Source organism: Rhopilema esculentum, chromosome 12 (assembly GCF_057945365.1).
Source record: "Rhopilema esculentum isolate cy_ngs chromosome 12, ASM5794536v1, whole genome shotgun sequence".
NCBI classification, from domain to species: domain Eukaryota; kingdom Metazoa; phylum Cnidaria; class Scyphozoa; order Rhizostomeae; family Rhizostomatidae; genus Rhopilema; species Rhopilema esculentum.
In genome coordinates, this window is record NC_142826.1 from 142,900 (window position 1) to 165,430 (window position 22,531).

The 22,531-nt window shown below is 36.2% G+C and overlaps 1 protein-coding gene across 3 annotated transcripts in view; it reads left to right on the forward strand.

Annotated features, from left to right (window-relative positions):
• The first annotated feature begins 3,342 nt into the window (after positions 1-3,342).
• The window catches only part of LOC135681302 (arginyl-tRNA--protein transferase 1), a 59,453-nt gene continuing 40,264 nt past the window's right edge, over positions 3,343-22,531 (forward strand). Inside the window, exons 1-4 of one of the 3 annotated variants that reach the window (XM_065195688.2) lie at positions 3,343-3,559; positions 16,522-16,585; positions 18,084-18,146; positions 22,225-22,307. In XM_065195688.2, the coding sequence (XP_065051760.2) occupies positions 3,358-3,559; positions 16,522-16,585; positions 18,084-18,146; positions 22,225-22,307 (412 nt within the window). In that variant the 5' untranslated portion in view covers positions 3,343-3,357. The remainder of the gene's footprint in view (positions 3,560-16,521; positions 16,586-18,083; positions 18,147-22,224; positions 22,308-22,531) is intronic. The other 2 variants (XM_065195689.2, XM_065195691.2) reach the window with 2 other exon arrangements.

The window sequence follows — 22,531 nt, forward strand, 5'->3', positions numbered from 1 at the left end:
CCTCTACAAAGGAGGAAGCCAGATGGAGAAAGGAGCTGCAAATGTCCTTGGAAACCGGGAATGTTTGGGGCGAGGTAGTAGTAAAGCTTGGGGTATGCGGCTGATGATGTTCTGAATCCAAGCAATCTGTCGAAGTCTCTGGAGTTTTTTCCATGAATTTTGCTACCAGACAACTTGAGAGATCCATTTTATTCTTTTAATTAACACAGGCATTATGTCACCTCATCACTAAGGCCTAAAAGCATGCTTGCATCATGGACCACTGCCTCTACGTCCAGTTTCTTTTTCTTATGATGATTCAAATTTTCAGCGACATTTAACAGTAGCTTCATGTGCAACAGACGAGGGCATTCCAAAGATTTCCCCCTTTCCGATATACGGCGACATCCCACGCTGCTTAAACGAAAGGGCTGATAAACTCATTGGAGCAAAAGACTGGAAAGAAGTTTTTCTGAGAGCTGACGACTTCGGTATATCTCTAAACCGTGAAAAGTGCCAGTTTGGAAGAAGTGAGATTGAATTCTATGGATAAAAATTCTCTTCACAAGGTCTACAGAAGAGAAGGTTAAAGCTTCGAAGAAATGCACAAGACCAGAACCCAAGACAGAGGTAAGAAGTTTCCTCGGCATGACCGGATACTTATTTAAGTTTATCCCTCGACACACATCATTGACAGAGCCACTGAGAGACTTGACATTAAAAGAAACACAATTTCACTGGAATGAAGACGAGGAGGAAGCTTTTCAGAAGCTTAAAGGCAGCATATCCAGCCAGGATGTGATTGCATTTTTCAACCCAAAGCTACAAATAATGGTCAGGACAGAAGCCATTAACAACAAAAGACTATCAGCAGAACTATTCCAGACGACCGAGAAAGGATGACAACCAGTTCACTTTATAAGTAAAACGCTGACAGACACTGAGAAGAAATATAACCAGACAGACAAAAATGCACTTTGCGTAAAATGGGCCAAAGAAAGATTCAGCATCTACCTACTTGGAGCACCACATTTCAATATCATCACAACATACAAACCACTGTCAACACTCTTTAACAAAGCAACAGCTAACCTACCACCCCGCATAGAGAAATGGGTAATGGTCATGCAAGACGTTGATATTGAAATGAAGTACGTTGCCGGAAAAGATGAACAAGGGCCTTTGGACTTTTGGTCACGTCATCCTTTACTAATCACAAATGATGAAGATGCAGAACATACAGTGAAAGCTATCATCAATGATAGACTATCAGTACTCCTAAGCAAGATAAAGGAAAAAACAAGATAAGATGTATCACTCCTAAAGCTCGAACCATCATCACAAAAGGCGACTGGGAAACACGCGAGTAGGAAGATTGGTTCGACGGCATCGAAAGAGAATTCCGTTACTTCAAAATTGCTGACCCGATTGAAAAGAAAGACGCTCTAATCATCTACGGGGAAAGGACGTTGCAAGGTTGGAGAAGAGTTTACCAGTCACAGCGGACGGATATGTTTATGAAAAGCTGAAAAACCAAATTGGACAACTATTTTGTACCAAGACAAAACAAACACCACGCTCGATATCAGTTTCTTAAAGAGAGACCAAACCACGGCGAATCAATCACAGGTTACACGGCACGACTGAGAAAGAAAGCTAAGAAGTGTTAATTTTGGGATACCAATGACGAAAGAATTTACAGAGTTTGCTGAGAACGAAGGGTTAACACAACACCCTTCCATCCGAGGGCCAACGGAGAGTCGGAACGCGTTATGCAGTTCCTAAACAAAACAGAACAGATAGCCCAACTCCAAGGCAAAGACAAACTGGAGAAGAACATAGCAACACAAGACATGCTAATTGCATACCGGAGCACGCCACACCCAGCCACCGGTGTGTCACCTTACCAAGCTATGAACAGCCGAACAATACGGACTATCAACGACGAACCGAACAGACAGGGTCCGCTAACCAATGAACGAGATGAACGGTACAAGGCTAGGATGAACAACAATTGATCAGCAAAGGCTCACAGTTTCATAAAAGGTAAATATAGAATCCTGAAACAGAGGAAAACCAACAAGTGGTCCAGACCATATAAACTCGCATTCTTTGTGATTACCAAAATTCAAGGACCTAGAGTTACGGTGAGATGTCTACTAGATGGACGAGAACTGATGAGGGACGCAAGCCACATAAAACTTGCAAATGCTGTCATGCAAAACGACAGAGATGTGTGACCGGAAGAAGAGTACCAGTATAGTGTACCAGACATTGGTTGGATAGAAGAACTATTAAAGAACTCTATTACAGAAGAAGCAGAACCAACAAGCTACAGTGATCAGACTGAAGTCCTATAGAAACCTACAGAAACCAACCAACAGACTTCACATACAGAGACACCAACCAGAACAGACTGCAGACCACCACCAAGTTGCTCCCAACTAAGCAAAGAGAGACCCAAAAGACAGAAAAAAAGACCAGCATATTTACAAGACTACATACCAAAATACCAATCTCACGACCAGGAACAATAGCACACATCATGTTGTTGCTATTATTTTGTTGTTATCGTAGTTACTATCAACTTATTTGAATCGGCAAGAAAAGGAGATGTCATAACCTATTACTCTATAAGTATCATAATATACTAGACCCAGTTCCCCACTTATGGGACTTTAGTTGTTTGTGAGTGGATTAAAAGATGGCCTACCTACACGTGTATTACTAGTCGTAACTACCGATCACAACATTATTCGTGTGGGTTTCCTTACTCTGCTGTTTTAGTCCATAGCTAGCTACAACATTTCTTATGCTTTTATGATCTGCATCTTTCAGGTAATTGCAGTTTATGTCACCCATAATTATAGTTTCCTTCTCCTCAGATAAGGCAGTGTCCTGTAAATCATCAAATTATTATTCGAAATTCTCATTCAGATAGCTAGACGTATCAGGAGAGCAGGGAAGAATTCCAAATAAAAATATATATATGTTAGCCGTTTGAATTAAAGATTGGTCTTGGAATGTTAGAAGATGGAAATGGAAAGAAAAGTCCAGTCGCTCGCGGAAATCACTTCTTCAAAGTTTCATTCTTCTCAATTTAAACGTCCATTTTACACTACGATCTGACATTTTATACCCGAAAATCGGACGAAAATCTTCTGCATTTTGCCAAATTTCTGACTTTTTCAAGCCATCTTGAAATTCAGATACATTCGCTAATTGAGATATTTTTCTTAAAAAATCAGGTTTTATCAGCGAATAGAATACTGGTGTCAAGGCAAAGTGGCGAAAATCAAGATGATTTGTGTACGTTGGTATATAGATGCTGCTTGAATGAATTTCAATAAAACAATGAAATGAAATAAAAATGCAAGGATGGAGAAAAGAAATTGCTGCACATCGTCCACCACCCCGCATCCCGCGCAGCGTCCACCTCCAACGGAGGAGCGTAAGGAAGTTCTGTGTTGTGTTTTAAGAAGGAAAACAAGAATGGAGGGAAGTATCGTCGAATACTTTGGGAAAGGTGAAGGGCATAGATGTGGATATTGTGGTAACAGTGACACCAGTATATCTCATGGTATGCTCAAAGTTTTCCAATTTCTTGTAATTTGGTCAAGTTCCTATAGGTACTTAAAGTTGGCCAAGAGTTTAAAGTTTCCGATATGTTAAGTCCCATTTTTGTTTTCATATGTATGATGTGACATGTATGTAAGCATATAATGAAAACTTCTGTTTTAGCGGTCTTTCATATAGTATTTAATGCTGTGCAGGCAGAGCTGGACACACTCTGGTGTTGAGAACAGGAAAGTTCTAAGTCGTATTTCAGTTTATCTCAATATTAAATTCAATAGGTTCTTATCCAACCTTGATACTTTAGTTAAAAGTCATGCTCCTTTGGAGGAACTTTCATTATGAAATTAAGAGACATTAAGTTATTAAGTTAAAAAATTTAAATAAACAATAGTAAAATAAAAAAATTGATGCGCATTAATTAGGAATAGGCTGCTGCTTGGTAAGCTCAAAATGAACAATGATGTCTCGCAAAGAGATCTTTACAAAAAGTTTAGAAATCAGGTTTCAGAATGCTTGAAGGAAAGTAAAGCTAATTATTTCTATAACTATTTTCAAAGAATTATGGTCAGACATCAAATCAGTCATAGACATAAGAAAGTTGAGTAACGTAAATGAGATAAATAAGCTTAAAGATTCAAATGGTAACATTTCATCTGATTCTGCCATTATTGCTAACATTTTTAACAAGTACTTTGTCAATGTTTCTCACAATAACACTAGGAATATACTAAGATCTAATAAATCACTTTTGGATTTCATGACTGATAGAATTGAAAATTCCTTCTTTACTGCACTTGTTTCATTATTATAAGATATGATTTCACTTCTGAAGTCTGGAAAATCTCTGCAACCTAACAGCATACCGGTCTGCAATTTACAATGCGACATTCGTTTACACATTCGATTAGACATTCGCAGTCTCGTTTACACATTCCGAGGGTTTTGGTTCGGTGTAGCAAAATTAGGCATACCTAATTTTGCTACACCGAACCAAATTTTTCTCCCCAGTGATATCTACTCCTCTTTCTCTAATTATAAATTAATCATTTCTGTCTGGGGTATTTCCTGAAAAGATGAAGTTAGCTAAGGTAATCCCACTTTTAATGAAAGGTTGCCCACTGACAACATCCAATTATAGACCTATTTCTCTTCTCTCTGTCTTTAGTTAAATCTCAGAAAGAGTTATGTATGAGCGTCTTTATAATTTTTTTGTAAAACATGAAATCTTATATAATTTGCAATTTGGTTTTCATACTAGCTATTCCATAAACCATGCCCTGGTTAGTCTAATAGAAGCTATCAAGAACTTGTTAGATAACAGAAAATTTGGTTGTGGTATATTCATTGATTTGCAAAAGGCTAGCTAACCCGGAGAAGACTGATCACTGCTTTTTTGCTCATGGATCAAGTCCATTTAAGATAGTTGTAAAGGGACGATCACAAGATTTTGCAATAAGCAGTTGAGAATTCTTGGCAGGAAGCTGAAGAATGTTGAAGTCATTTTCTCTTTGACATGCAAAGTTTATAGAACTCTTGAAGCCCTATACCAGGCCTGGCAGTTTGAGGCGAGCGATAGCCTGATATGAAGGAAGAATCGCTCCCCTAAAATTTCCTAATCAGAGAATTATGAAAATGCACAAGGGTTAATTGGTTTATTTTTGTAGCAGCGATTTCCCCCGTCATTGCATTTTTTGCAATTAACTTTTTGCTTTTTGGGCGGTTTTTGTTATGATAGACATAAACTTCGATCTATTTGGAAAAGGATAGTTAACTGAAAGGTACATTTGTAGCGATTAGAACCTTTCAATCTTAAGAAAACAGGAATATTTTTGGAAGGAAAGTCAAAGAAATTGGTAGGAATTGTAGATTGCGGATATAATAAGACAGCAGGTCCCTTCCAGCAATAGAAACAAAACTATCCCTCAAAGAGAACAAGGTACTCTGTCTTGCAGATCAAAAACGACAATCAAAACATGGAATTCCACTATCCAGCAGCATCTACTGAAAAACCCAGATTGGATGAAAAACTATAACAGCGACATGTTTGGCATTAATGGCAAAGCCTGATCATCGTTCCATCTAGAGTTCCGTTCTGAGTTCATTTTCACCTTAGGACTCCGTTGGTAACATTTTCAATAAGAAAGCTGCACTGATTGGACAACCTCAACAGTCATGTGCTCGCGCTTTCTGATTGGCCTATTTCGATCCAAAACTGGGTATTTTAGCGTAGAGTTTTCCATCTATGTTTTGACGTTTTATTATCTGAAGAGTGCTAGACGTATAACTTCAGCTTGTTTTAAAAATTTTTTTTTCAAAGCCATTTTCAAATTCTGTACAACAAAAAGATTGTTTTGCAAGAGAATTGTTGTTTTTGTGTTGTGCTAGCTTTACATGAAACTGAAAGAGTCTGTTCTTTTAAATACTTCAAGTAAAGGGGGTGCCTAAGTCACGGTTAAAGCAAATACAAATTGAAAGAAGTAAAACAGCACACTCCTGACTGAGGCTATTACATTAAGGCAACCGACAGATACTAAAGGGGCTTATTAAGTCATCTGTCGATTGTCTTTAAAGTACATTCTATGTGTTACTGATTTAGCTCGCCTCAGCAAATGAGGGGAGCGATTCACAGCTCACCTATAAAAATACAAACGGCCAGGCCTGCTATACATAATATATTTATCTATAAAGTGAGAACTTTTTCCGAGGGGCAAATCACTCCAAAAAATCCAGTACACCTTTGGTGGAAATCCTATTGCTTCATCTGGAAATCCCCAAAAATCCTTTTCGAAAAATCTTGTACGCTATTTGAAAGAGTGAATTGCCCCTCAACTTTATCAAGGTATAATGAAAGGCTGTAGAGAATGGGATGAGATGATTTTATTTGTCCTAATTTGCACTTTTTAATAATTGGGTTTGTTTGCTATATATGATGAGAGGCTTTGTCCATCGTTATCCATTTTTGACAATCTTGATGACTATTTGTAAATTTGTCTTGTTTATTATTTGGTAAGGAATTTATTAAGGTCCCCTGTTTGGCAAGAAATTGAAACCATTCTTTTAGATTTCATGATGACAATTCCTGGTTTGCTTTGGAATAATAATGAAATTGTCACTGCGAAATAATATATTTTGTTAAAATTAAATCTTGCAATTGTGAATCTTATCAAAAAGCAAGAATGGGTGTCACCAAATTTTGGACAAAAGTCAAAGGCGTTGCCAGAAAAATATGGGACCACGCCCATACAGAAACCCACTCAAATTTTTGCCACTGCTTTCTCATCTTCAAAACTAACCTTTTACCTATTAGCAGATGACTCTAACAGTTACCATGACGCTGGCAATCTTGACCTACCTCACAGGACAGTAAACAAAGAACTAGAAAAAGTGAAAATGTGGCTCAAAGTGAATAAACTATCATTGAATTTTGATAAAACCAATTTTATCATTTTCAAGTCACTTCAAAATCCTGTCTCTGATACAGTTAATGTAAAGGTTGGAAACCTCCATGTGAAAAAACCTTGTTACAGTGCCTAATTTAAGGGACTTTTACAATACCACTAATTCTGCCTAAAAATGTTTAGGCCCCTCCAGGGGGGCCCAGAAAATTTTTAAAACTGAATGCCCTCAATTGGCAAAAAATGCATTTTCGAGACATAAAATGATTAGAATATCATATGAAAAAATACCCCATGGAAGAATGAAATTTACATTTACTTTTAAGATTTTTTAATAAACATAACGCATAGAGAGACAATTCTCCCACTTATTCTTGATTTCATGACCACAATTTGGATTTTCAAAACCACTATTAGTGTATAAGACCACACTAAATCAGGCACTGCCTTGTTATGTCAAATTCCTTGGTGTCCTTTTTGATGAAAATCTTTCTTGGAAATATCACTTGACAGAGCTTTCAAAAAACTTTCTAGAACTTGTGGTTTGTTTTTCAAAGTAAGACACTTATTACCCAATAATGTTTTAATTTTTCTCTACAATTCTTTATTCTCGCCGTTTCTTCGATACAGTATCTAAGTTTGGAGTATTACGTATGAAACTTGTATAGATCCAGTGTTCTTGTTGCAGAAAACGGTTGTAATGGAAATTTCATTTGAACGTTTTACTTCTCCATCTACACCTATTTTCTCTAACTTAAAGATTTTGAAGCTGCATGATCTCTTTAAGCTGAAACTGCTTAGTTTTGTATAGAACTGTGTTAAAGACTCATTGCTAACAATGGGCCTTTGCGAGCGTGGCAACCGTCCAAACAATGGGAGTAAACTTCACAGGATTAACCAAAATTGATTTCAGACTGTCTCATTGCAATGGCTCATTGTTAGCAACAATTCTTTAATAAGATTTCTCCATCCTATTTTTGATCTTTCTTTGCATTAGTTGGATCTTTTCATCAATATGGTACATGACAAGTTGGCAAGAACAATATTTTTGTAACTCATAAAGACACAGTGCAGTATGGTCTCAGGTCTATACGCTACTTTGGTGCTAAGTGTTGGAATGAAATTCCCATTGATATAAAAAATTCGCCATCTCCTTGTAGCTTTTGTCATAAACCCAAAGCCTTCTTCTTTGAAAACAATCATTAACCATAGAAGTCCTAAGTTCAGAGCCATTACACTTTGCCAGATTATGGAGCTGACTTTATGTCATGAATTAGTTGTACCAAGTCCATTAATCATCTGTAAAATAGTTAATCATCTCCTTGATTAGCCTAGCTACTGGGAGAGTTCCTAATTTGTCTTATTTTGTCTCTAATTTTATTCAGCTGGTATGCTTTAGCTTTTGATGTTTAATATTTTGACTGTATTGTATGTAGAGGAATTTTGAAATATGACACTGAAAACTGAGTTCAGCTCAGTTCAGTTCAGCTAAGATAACTTTTTTAAATCAAGAAAAAACCAGAAAGCCTCTAAAGAACAATTTACATTAGAAGAAGCAAGGAATTCAAGTATGGAGATTCTTAGGAATTTCTTCATTATTGTCAAAGAATATAATCATTCATGAGAAAATCTTTCAATTTTGATTTGAAAATTTCTAGCTGATTTTTAATGTAAAATTGAATATAATTCCAGAATTTAACACCAAGATAATTGATTTAAGACCTATATGCGTGTGGTTTGCTACACGCATTAGTTCTTTCATGCGTGCGATTCACACTCTTAACAATCAGGCTATTTCGGACCCCGTTTACACAGTCCTGTTCAAAAACGGAACCGCGATGGTACAAAATTGGCAGGGCGAAACCCCCCCCCCCCCCACCCTGTACAGCTAATCTTCGAGTAGTATGATTTCTGACACGTGACTTACGTGAAGTTATGTACAAAATTTTGGAAAAATAAAAGCTCTTATAAAATTTTTGTCGGAAAATATAAATTTCTCGCCCCTTTTATGAATTTTCCCATCTACATCACTAGATTAATATTAACCTTGATTGTCGGAAGATCTTCTTTTTGCCGGTCTATTTGCCGCCTGCCTCTCGCATCTATGGTGAAAAAGCCCACTTTCTTTTGAGCAATTTTGTCGATATTTTTCAATTCAATTTCAATTTTCATGTGTATTCTCAGCTTAATTACAATATACTGATCTAGTCAAACAATTTATCACGATACAATTTCAGTTATACTTCAATACGCACAAGGTTAAGATATTTAAAATAATTATTCGTATCTATAAAGTTATAGCTGAATGACACATGGAAATAACCCATAGGGGCTTTCGAGCCATGTGCCATCTTACGTGAATTTTGCCTGAAGTAATTATAGATCAATAGACAATATTAATAAACAACAATAACATTTTTATAAAACTTTGAACAAAAATTTTGAAAAATAGAAAAGTTGGTTTCGAATATGATAGTTGAAATGTTACTCTAATCTATTTGTTTGTGGGAAAGGGGGGGGAATTAAAAAGGGGATAAAAAAAGGTGGTGGAGTGCTTTTAAACTTTGTTAGAGTTCTTGTTGTTCTTTGTGTGCCAATAATATAGTATATGTAGTGGAAGGGGGTACTAGTATATTGAAATCACAAATTTTTTTAAGGCTTTAGCAAAAGTTTTTTTTGATCCTGATTGTCTGATGTCTTGTGGAATGGAGTTCCAAACATCTACACCAACATTTTTTATGAAATTTTTACCAAATTCTGTTCTAAAACTTGGTTTAATAAAATTTCCTGAGCTAGCATATCTTGTTTTGCAATTATGAGTATTTATGGCTTTTTTGAAGAGTTTACTGATAGAAGTTTTGGCTATACTTTTGTTAATATCATATATAAATTTAGCACACTCGAGTTTGTAACAGTCTTCAAAATAGGTTTTTAAAAATTGCATTTAAAAATTGGTTTACTATGTTTGGCTTTATTTTTAAATGTTATAAGACGTACAGCTTTTTTTAACTTTTTATGTAGTGGATCTAGGGCAGTTTTAGAGGCACTTCCCCAGTTGAAGAGCTCATTAAGAATGTTTGGTAATACAAAAGCAATATTTTTTGCGGTGCAGAATGTCTTACTTTACTTAGGATGCCAATGCTTTTTGAGATTTTTGTATTTACATTTTGAATGTGAGATTTCCAACTTAAATTTCTATCAATAAGAACACCAAGATATTTAGCTTTTTCTACTTCTTTTATTGGTTCATTATTTATTTTTAGTTCAATTTTTTGTTTGATTTTCTTCGAGAAGGGTTGATGAACAAAAAATTAGACTTGTTGAGGTTTAATGTCAGCTTATTAACAATCAGCCAATCTGAGACGTTTTTTAATTTTTAATTTATTATATTTTCTAAGTTATCGGCGTCTTTATCAGAAAGAAAGATACTAGTATCATCAGCAAATAAATGAAAGTTTAAGGTACTGGAAGAGAATTGGATATCATTTATAAAAATTAAGAATAACAGAGGTCCGAGAACGCTGCCATGAGGAACACCATATTTTATTTCACGGTCTTCCGACAGTTCTCCATTAGTGCTTACACTTTGCGTTCTGTCACTTAGGTATGATTTGAACCACTCTAGTGCAGTTCCTCTGATACCGTAGTAATCTAGTTTCTTAATCAGTATTTTGTGGTCCACAGTGTCAAACGCTTTAGCAAAATCCAAAAAGACGCAGCAAGATAATTCTTTTTTTTTCAATTGCGTTTACTATTTTTGTAGACATATCTAGAATTGCCTGAGAAGTTGATTTTCCTTTTTGAAAGCCAATTTGATGCTCATAAATAATTTTTTTTCCTCTATAAAGCTTATGAGTCTTTTGTACATTAATTTTTCACATATTTTGTTAAATTAAGGCAATAATGAGATGGGCCTATAATTTGAAACTTCATATGGACATTTCGATTTGTATATAGGAATTACCTTAGCATATTTAAGAAGTTTAGGATAATAGCCAGAGCTAAAAGAGGCATTTATAAGATTGGTTAGCGGAGTTAATATAGACTCTGAGCTCAATTTAATTAGTTTAGGAGGCAGATCATATGAGTCTGCAGATTTTGTTTCATCTAAATTATTGATCATTGATTGTACCTCCGTTGAAACAACTGGAGTAATGAAAAATGATTTTGAAGTCGGATTTTTTAAGTAATTATTGTAAATTGCTGTTGTGGTTCCAAGCTTGTCCACAAGGTTACTTGCTATACTTGTAAAGTATCTGTTAAAATGGTTGGAAATAATTTTATTATCATTGGTTATTCTATTATTTATTCTTAATTGAATCTTGTCTGTGTTTTTAGTTTTAGACTTATTTATTAGTTCGTTTATGCCTTTCCATATTTTTTTCGAATTATTTTTAAAATTCTCAAAATAGTTCTTATAGTGATTACGTTTACTTTTACGAATATTTACCCCGATAATGGCGAAAACGGGAAGGTAAAAGTTTTGGGCACTACTTGACGATCGCCATGTTTCCGGGAAATTTGAACATAGCAAAGCGATAAGCCACGATAGAAAGCAAAATAAGCACTATTTAAAGAATAAGCCGATGTTGCTCAGCTTATGAAAAACCAAAAGTTCCAAGGTTTCGTTGAAGAAAACAATTTTATTCAGGTCAAAAACGACGGTCAAATATACAACTCATGCGTGAGTTTCTTCCAAGGTTAGCAGAATGTTAAGCGCTAGTTTGCTTATTTCAAGCCAGGACTTTACTTTCAGAAGCCCTCTATTAATTTTTCTGATTAGTTTGTTTTAGTCTGTTCTAATATTAATAGATATTTGTATCATTTGCAAGTAGAAAAAAGAAGGAATTTTTAGATTCATTGGGCCAGTAATTTATATATACCAAAGAAAGTAAAGGTCCAAGTACAGAGCCTTGAGGAATGCAACAGATTATTATTTTATTATTAGAAGAATATCCATTTACTGGAACGATTTGGAATCTGTCAGTCAGGCAAGTCTCTCGAAAGCCACTTTAATGTAAAACCTCTTATAGCATAGCATAGTGATTCAGTTTTTGCAGTAGAACTTGGTGATTCACAGCATCAAAAGCTTTCTATAAGTCTATGAAGATTTCACATTCAATTCTATTAGAGTCAAGAGTATATTTCATTTTCTCAGTTAAGCGTATCAAAGCATGGTCAATAGAGTGGCCACTGCGAAAGCCAAATTTCATCATGGAGTTCTAAAACATTTTTTTAGTCGCTAATGCAAAAGTTTTTCCAAGATTTTGCCAAAAACTGATAATAGAGAGATCAGCCTATAATTTGCTTTAATTGTTATATCATCTTTTTGTGAATTGAAATAACCTTAGCTCAAAGTTGTGAGTTCTAGTGCAAAGGTCAAACCGCTAATTTGCTATAAGGTTTTGATTTAACATAAAAACCAACACCATCAGCAGAAGTTAGTGAAAGTGAATGATGAAATTGGTATCGGCAAGTGTCAGTTTTTGATAGAAGAGGTGGATCTACAGATATCTTGATTTCATTCATTTCATTTAATTTGATTCTAGAATTCCACTACATACAAAAATCATTGTATATGCAAAAATTAACAAAGATTATATAACAAAGTTACAAAAGATGAAAAAACAGAAAATTGCTATAAATAAATACAGTAAATTGATCGAAATTTTTTATGGAGTGGAATATCTTGATTTCTGACAAGCCTATCAGCTGAAAGTCAATGCCAGTATTTCCTAGTATGTGTTTCCTACTAGTCAGTGTATGTAGTTCATCAAAACGAAGGGTAAGACTGCTGATACTCATATGAAAAAGTGAGTGACCTTTTGATGAGATTTGGATAGCCTTCAGTTATGAAAGCTGGAATGAATTTCAGGCTCAAAATTCTCATTAATGTCATAACCAGATAAGTTTGTAAGGTTTTGGATTTTTGAAAAAATTCCTAAACTTGAAAGTGAGTTGACTATTGATGTTAGATATGTATTACTAATTCCAGCAGCAATGCAGTTGTGCTTAAACATGAACACTAACATAATTTGGTGGTGACATAGAGTATCAAAGGAAGAGGAGCATCAAATGCCTAGACAAGTGGACAATGAAAGTTTAAGGTCACACACCAAAATTGTTGATGTTGTAGCAAATTCAAAAAAGTTAAATTTGCAATGGGCAGGTTATATTGCCCGAATGGAAACAAGACAGTGGGCAAAGAAGATCACTGAGTAGAAACCTAGTATACTCATATATCACTAAGGTGTCAGTATTACAAGATAGGTAGAGGATTTTGTGAACGCTATCTGTTGGACGGTGATGTTGATGTCGTACAAAGTTGTAAAGTAAGGTGACCCAGCACGGTGGACCAGAGCAATGAAACACATTACATAACTTGAAATAAATAAGAATTATTGCTTTTTGTCACCTTATTAGTTTCCAGCGCGTTGGTTAAAACAAACGAATGATAAAAAAACAGGTGTGCGATTAAACGCACTAAGTTCCAACACGTGTGAGTGCAATCGCACGCCATTTCCAGGAAGGCCTGAAATATATTTTACGTTACTTTTCTGGGAACTTTCCTTTTTATTGGCAATTTCATATATTCATTTCGCGAGTTTCCCTGTAGAATCTTACTTTTAAGTCAGTCAGTTGTAAGACTGTTTTTTGCCGGTGCCATATGCATTCCCTTAACCGTATGCATTTGCATATGCATACGCATGACAATTTCTGTTTTACAGAAACGTAACCAAACCTTTGAACAATAGGGAACAAAAAAGAATGTTTGAATCTAGCATTCGAAATGGGCCAAGTACACAAAGGCATGGCAATTTTATTTATGCAAAAATGTGCTCAGCATTTAATAAATAGGAAACCAAAACGAATAGTGGAATCAAGCATGCAAAACAGTATGTGAACCCAAACATTCTAGTAAGTAAGAATTCTAGTTCACAAGGCTAGTATAATTTGGGGAATCCTAGTATAGCATGATTTTGAGTAATTTCTAGGAATCCTTTTTGAACCTACAGGATTTGATGGGTTTCAAATGTTAACCGTCTGAATTAATGGAGAGAGAAAATGTGAGTTAGAAGTTCTGTTTGACAAGAACTCAGAAGGAGATTTAAGACTCACTGAGATTTTCTTGGTTATATTACTAAAAATGTAAACATAAAAATTCAATGAAAATATTTATATTTTAAAGTAATCGGGCATTACATTCCCATTTTTGCCTTGGATTTTGTTAATTGAAAAAGAGCTAGACGATTCATGTGTTTACAAGAGCGAATTGATGCCTGACCATAAATGTTTCATACTTTAGTTGAAGTTGACTATTAGTTGAAAAGTAAACATGAAAATATATTGTATACACGACTTCTAAACTTTTTGTACAATTGATTTTATCATCGGTTTTCTTTCTCTTTTATTTCTGCAGAACTCTGATTCTGACTCTCGTCATCTTTCGCATCTATTGTTGATCTATGGTTTATCTTTGAGCTTCACTTCCTTTTTGCTCCCTATTTTAATTGAAGCATATTTGTTGGTCAAAGATGTAAGATCATACCAAAATCTATCAAATTGATTGTTTAAATCGATGTCTCTGTTTTCCAAAAGTAAAACCAAGCTGGTCAAATTCCTTTAAAAATTTCCTTCCTTGAATATGGAATAATCATGTTTAAAAGATACAGATTTATTATGACCAATCTGAGTACTTTTCAAGATAAAAAACGGAGGAAAATGGTATGCAATTTCCGTTAGTATATTGCCACTTGTTATGTTAGCATCGGTGCCATTTGTGTATGTGCCATCGATGTTTGATGCTCTGTAGAGAAGCTCTAGTAGGATGTTAAATAGAAAAAGAAAGTAATTGAATCTACAAGACGGACGACATCAAGAAGAATTGGGAATTTGTTCTTCTTATGTCAAGCTGTTGAATAATCTTCAAGAAACACCGCTGACCAGTAAAATCGGTGGATCTTTGAAAATCGAAGAAGGAAATGCGTTGAGACACTGATCATGTAGAATGCAGTGAAAATAGAAGTAGTGGATCAAAAAGCCTTCCAGGAGAAAAGAAAACCACAATTTTTGGTGTTACTGACGGTAGATTTCAAGCGAAGCGCTTTCAAGTGAGTTACTAAGTTGCCACTGGTGAGAGGTATGGTGAGCAGCGATTTTGCAAAGTATGCAATGGTAAACATGGTGTGTAGGCATATGACATCTTTCAAAACAGGGAAATTTGTCAGTGATGGAATGTGACAAAGAAATTGAAGTTGTGGTTTCCTTGCCTTGGGGATGATCACAGCTGTACTCGAAGCAGGGGTTGTACTATTCATGGTTGTCAAGAAACACACAGAAAGTTGCTACATAATTAGGGTGTGAAAAACCACTGAAAAGCAAACATGCGATGAAACAAGGAAACCAGAAGCCTCTAGTCAACAAGCAGTAGCAGTCAACCATATTCGACAGATTTCGAACGAGGCAACAAAAAAACCAGCACCACCCATCGTAGCACGTCATAATTCACGTCAAGTGACAACAAAAAAATAATAATTTCGAGAAAAAACTTCACCAACAGATTCAGAGATACTGCATTGACATAAAACAAGATTTAAAAAAATGTCAATTTTTCAAATCATTGGCACTTTGAGATTATTAAGAAAGTTCCCTCTATGCCCCTTTGATTGATATTGTTTTTAGATTATCTTTAGTAGTTTTGTAGAAGTGTTTTGAATGTCCAGCGTCTTTTTGTGGTCTATACATGTGTTCACATGTTATTGCATCAGAAACATAAAAGCAAAGCAAAACTCAGCAATTAAATAACATTTTGGTAAAAGATATTTTGCTATGCTTACATGTGTTTCACTTGGTAGCCATTGAGTGTGAAAAGTTTTGTTGTTAGATATGATTGGTCATATTGGTCCATATCAAGTGACCAATACGATCTATAATCACCTGCTAATCAATTGGTTCAAAAGTGAAATCTATAATAGCTTTTTAAAGATATCAGCATATTTTCTAACTCTCCAATTCCTATTTTATAAACTACTTATAGTAAATACTGACACATGATACGAAATTTTAATTTTTTTCAAAAAGTTGATAGGCATGTCCTTTTCCCTGCTACTTCTGCAACAAAACAGAATTTTCGAAATATTCCTAAATAATGTTACTGGAAGTTTAGTTTATTCAACAAGATTTTATTGCTTTTTTGCTGGACATTTTTCTTGATCTTTCTTGTTCTTCTTTTGTCGTATTAATATTTGATAAAAAGTATACCATAATTTCTTCAAAGCATAATATCTGTAGCATGAAATCGACCCCATTCAATATTGATTTTTGATGAAAAAGTGGAGCAATCAATCGCTGACCAAGCAAGAAAATAAATGTAGAGGTTTGCATTATCATTTTGGTGTCCCAATCTATGACCAGGTAGTCAAGAAGTCAAGTTGAGATGATTCAATTGGAGTATTTAAACCAGGTCCGTTAACTTTTGTTAGCAGGGTTAGAAGGTGAAAAAGCCAAGAAGGGTTGCAACTTAAACAACACATATAAAGAATGCAACTCATCTTTGATGTTTCAATTTTAGGTATGTGGGCTCACCGTTTGACATGCACTGACTATGAGGATTTGGTAAACAGAGGTTGGAGGCGGTAGGCTGTTCTTCCTAAAGATATTACCTAGATCAACTAATGATCGATTAATTGATTTCTGTCTCATGTTCAAATTTAGCTTAATCAAGTCATGTTGGCAAATCAACAATTTTCTTATTGAGCTTGATGCTGCTTTGAGCAACTATTTTTTACGATGTCACGACACTTTTTACTACAAAAACACCCTAATGGTTAGAATTTTTCTATGCTTGTCAGTCCCCCTTGCCCTTGCCATGCCCAAAATGGTTATTTCAAATGAATTATATCTCTCTTTGAATGTCTTTGCTATTAAAGTTTTGCCTTCTAACCCTCGATAGTTTCGAAAACACTTTCTCTCTAGGAACCCCTACCTCACACCACATGACAATTTCACAAAATCACATATACGACATAATGAAGCAACTTTTTCCCAAATACCACTTTCCTTGTGTTGCTTGTACATAGGGCTTGGTTCTGTGCTGCTATGACCGTACTCTTACGCACACAAACTTGAACTAGAACCAAACAGCATTGCAATCGGAAAGAAGAATTTCTTGAATATTAACTATTTTTTCATGTATTAATAATAAAACCTATGCGTTCGGAACTGAACAATGTTTTACCTTTTGAATTTTAAATTCGTGTTTGCTTGATACTGACCTTGCTGTTGAAATAATACTACCATTTCCCAAATAATTTTTCTGAGTATATGATGAAAAATTGCTCCTGTAAAATATTAATGGCTAAAGAGTCTGATTTGAGGATCAAACTGGTAGTCTGTCAAGAACGTTTCTGCCATGCACTGACTTTTGCAACAGCTAGCGTTGCCGTAGTTTTATCTTGCTCAAAATAGTAACAAATGTTTGTAAGTATGTGTTTTTGTATTTATGCACGTCTCTGATTGTTTCCTGGCCCTGCATTGGCGTTGCGAAAGTTCAAGTAATGTTTGTTCTCTGAGCAATTATGTAATTCATTTCACTCTCCACCATTGCAGCAGGGGTATCTGGACCTGCCATGATGTATATACTTTCAGAAGTGTTAAAAATGTATCACTCTGGCTCGTAAGGCAAATATTTGACCATGACCTCGTTTCCGAAAACCATATTTTTTACATTCGCTAAGGTCTTTCAAATGACGTCAATTGTAACATAGAATGAATGGTGGGCAAACCATGGCAATGCATGTAATGAATTTAGTTGTGGTCTATCATCTGCATTTCATTGCTCGTTCAGAGCAGCTCGTTTTTCAATGAACTGGTCAGAAATTCTTTGTTCCAAATTACAGATATCTGGTGTATGCAGGCATTTTCCCCAAGATAAAGGCAGCTTTGGTCACACACGTGATACAGATTTACACATGCTCGCCCTTTTTATTACTTCTACGAAAGACTCCCGATTTCGTAAAATTGCCTATATTTTCATCAAAGCAAAAATAAATTTTGATAAAATGACACTGTAATTCAAATAGCGACTTAAACACTGTTCATTTGAATTTTCTTAATGTAAATTTTTCCTTTTAGAAGTGGTAAATATGTCTACAAACCACTTATGGAAAACACCTGCTGCAAACTATTTACCATCAGGTAATCCAAAATTTCCCTTTCTTGTTAAAAAGGCTGCTCTTTGTTCAGTTTGAATTTCAGAGTCATAACACATTCTATTGAAATAAACAAAGACTGCTTTTTCGTAGCATTTTCTCAGAGAAAATAGAAATGGTTTCCCGTTTTGTTTTTTTATGTGTACTGTCGTCATTTTTCAATTTTTCAATTATTCTGTAGCGATAAAGTATTTACTCTGTTTATAGTGATGTTAATTTAAACTGTTTTGATCACCTTCACATTGATTTTGTCGGCCCACTTCCACCATCACAAGTTTTTCGATACCTTCTACCATCATTGATCGTTTCACTCGTTGGCCTGAAGCAGTTCCTCTCACTGACATCACTGCTGAATCCGTGGCTCGAGCTCTCGTGACACACTGGATCTCTGCCTTTGGTGTTCCTTCCACTATAACAACTGATCGAGGTGCCCAGTTTGAATCTTCGTTGTTCTCTCATCTCACCAAGTCCCTTGGCATCAAGCGAATCCGCACCACCGCTTACCATCCATGCTCCAATGGAATGATAGAACGCTTCCACCGACAGCTGAAAGCCTCCCTCAAAGCCCACCAATCATTCTTCTCGGCATCCGTTCCACTGTCAAAGCTGACTTGAACTGCACACCTGCCCAACTTGTTTATGGTACCACTCTTCGTTTACCTGGACAATTTCTCACAACAACCTCTACACTAGCAGATCTTGATCCAACAAATTATTCTCATCGCCTGGAACACGCAATGCAGACTATCAAGCCAATATCGCCTCGCTTTCAAGTTAGAAAATCACACATCCCATCAGACCTCCATACCTGTACACATGTTTATGTACGCATTGACGCTGTTCGCCAGCCACTACAACCTCCATACACTGGTCCATACAAAGTTCTCGCCCGCCATGACAAACATTTTGCTTTAGAGATACGGGGCAAGCGTGAAAACATCAGTCTTGATCGCCTCAAAGTAGCATACCTTGATACCGACATCTTGCCTTCGCTGCATCACGAGGTAGCGCTCTCCTCCGCATCTGTTGAACAAGCACCTCCGAACATTTCCATGCCAGCAACATCCCGCACTACCCGCTCCGGACGAACAGTACATTTTCCTGATAGACTCGTATATTGACAGTTCATTTTCTTATATAGCTTGAATATTTTGTTTTGTTTTTTGTAATCTATTAATCGAATGCTTCTCCTCCGCTTGCATTCTAGGGGGGGGGAGCTATTGTAGCGATAAAGTATTTACTCTGTTTATAGTGATGTTAATTTAAACTGTTTATCTCAGCTTTTCATTGCTACATTGCGCCATGCTTACTCAGCCTCTCTCGTTTCTTAATCTAGAACTTTCCATCTCCATTACATCATCATTACATCATACCCACACATCCTTCGTCAGCAGATTTATTTTTAGAGTTAAAGTATAAATAATCGTAGATCAAGTTAGTAAGCTCTCTCGAATTGAAGCAAACAGAACTCGATTTTCTCTACGCGTCTTCTCAACACACCAACGGGTGAGATCGTTTTAATTTGCTTTTTCTTAATAGTTCTCAACTGAAGATAAAGGTACGAACTATTAAAATTCAAGCTGGCAATCTAAGTTTTTCATTGCAAATTTGAATGTATACTTTGTTGGTGCTTGTTGCAAGTAGAGCCTCCTATCATATGTATTTCAATAATGCATTTTACGGAATTGTTAGTCAGAAGGGAAAAATTATGTAATTTTGCATTTCTTGACATTTGTTTGACATTTTATCAACTATGAGTTCTTTTTGGTCATTTTGTCAAGTACCCTTTGAAGCAGTATGATATTGTTCCACTGTGTATGCAGACTATTACATTTCAAAGCAGCTACCTCAAGGCATAGTTGTATCAAGCTTTCCTTATGAAGATTAGCACATCTCAACCTTCCACCAGTACAATCTTTTTCACCATTCCAAGCTGGGTTTGATCCAGCACAGGACGGACAAATGTCACCATTATACCAGTACAACGACCAATCAATGTCTGAACACCATTCCAACAAACGTTTTTCACCATGCCAAGCTGAATTTGACCCAGCACAGAAGATTAGCACACAGCGACCAATCAATGTCTGAACACCGTTCCGATTTATTTTTTCACCATTCCCATTTGAGTTGAATCTAGCACAGGAGAAACACATGTCATCCTACTACCAGTACAACGACCAATCAATGTCTGAATACCGTTCCGACATACTTTTTCACCATTCCTATCTGAGTTGAATCCAGCACAGGAGAAACACATGTCACCCTTCTACCAGTACAACGACCAATCAATGTCTGAACACCATTCCAAGCTAAATTTGATCCAGCACAGAATATTAGCACACAACGACCAATCAATGTCTGAACACCGTTTCGGCATACTTTTTCACCATTCCTATCTGAGTTGAATCCAGCACAGGAGAAACACATGTCACCCTTCTACCGGTACAACGACCAATCAATGTCTGAACACCATTCCAAGCTGAATTGGATCAAGCACAGAATATTAGCACACAACGACCAATCAATGTCTGAACACCGTTCCGATTTATTTTTTCACCATTCCCATCTGAGTTGAATCCAGCACAGGAGAATCACATGTCACCCTTCTACCAGTACAACGACCAATCGATGTCTGAACACCATTCCAAGCTGAATTGGATCCAGCACAGACTATTAGCACACAACGACCAATCAATGTCTGAACACCGTTTCGGCACACTTTTTCAACATTCCTATCTGAGTTGAATCCAGCACAGGAGAAACACATGTCACCCTTCTACCAGTATAACGACCAATCGATGTCTGAACACCATTCCAAGCTGAATTGGATCCAGCACAGACTATTAGCACACAACGACCAATCAATGTCTGAACACCGTTTCGGCATACTTTTTCACCATTCCTATCTGAGTTGAATCCAGCACAGGAGATTAGCACACAACGACCAATCAATGTCTGAACACCGTTTCGGCATACTTTTTCACCATTCCTATCTGAGTTGAATCCAGCACAGGAGAAACACATGTCACCCTTCTACCAGTACAACGACCAATCGATGTCTGAACACCATTCCAAGCTGAATTGGATCCAGCACAGAATATTAGCACACAACGACCAATCAATGTCTGAACACCGTTTCGGCATACTTTTTCACCATTCCTATCTGAGTTGAATCCAGCACAGGAGAAACACATGTCACCCTTCTACCAGTACAACGACCAATCAATGTCTGAACACCATTCCAAGCTGAGTTGGATCCAGCACAGAATATTAGCACACAACGACCAATCAATGTCTGAACACCGTTTCGGCATACTTTTTCACCATTCCTATCTGAGTTGAATCCAGCACAGGAGAAACACATGTCACCCTTCTACCAGTACAACGACCAATCAATGTCTGAACACCATTTCAAGCTGAATTGGATCCAGCACAGAAGATTAGCACACAACGACCAATCAATGTCTGAACACCGTTCCGATTTATTTTTTCACCATTCCTATCTGAGTTGAATCCAGCACAGGAGAAACACATGTCACCCTACTACGAGTACAACGACCAATCAATGTCTGAATACCGTTCCGACATACTTTTTCACCATTCCCATCTGAGTAGAATCCAGCAGAACAGATAGACATGACTGAAAAATTTTTTCACCCGAGTGTCAATCATTAAATCTTGACATTATTGGTGTCTGTGGCTATTTCTGCGGATAAAGGACTGCGCAAGTTGGCCTTATTACCTATCTAGGACAGGTATAAACCATTGTAGGCATACAAGAAATGTATCTTAACTACAATATTTCTGATTTGGGCTGCTAAGCACTTGCTGTTCGGCAATGTGATATTGTTAGGCATCTTGGTTTTATTTTAAAGAACTTTCCTTTACTGATCCTCCACCATACTTGTTCGTCACTAATATGTTTGAATGCTCTATATTCTGGTTCGCATATGCTACCGCACTATCTCGTACAAATTTAACAGTAGACCTAAGTTAGCATTTATTTTCAAAGATTATTTAAAATGAGGATATTCAGCTGCAAATCGTTATTTTTTAACCAGATGTGACGTTACAAACTTTAAGCTATCAAAATCACAGAAGAAAGTCCTGAAGAAAATGAAAAAGTTCCTCCAAGATGGGAAAGGTATGTGGTGTTACAAAAGCGATTTCTTCAAAAATTCTATTGTTGCTTCTGTTTTTAAAAAACACCTATAAGAACGGATGTTGGTGATGAATGGTTCCTTTATTAATTCCTTTGTAAGTTCTTTTATGGGCATGCTGTCGTTTTATGATCTAGTTTAAAGTGCAGAAAACACGGAGCCAGCAAGATACGTTGTTGCGTGACCGTTGCGTCTTGATGAGTTTACT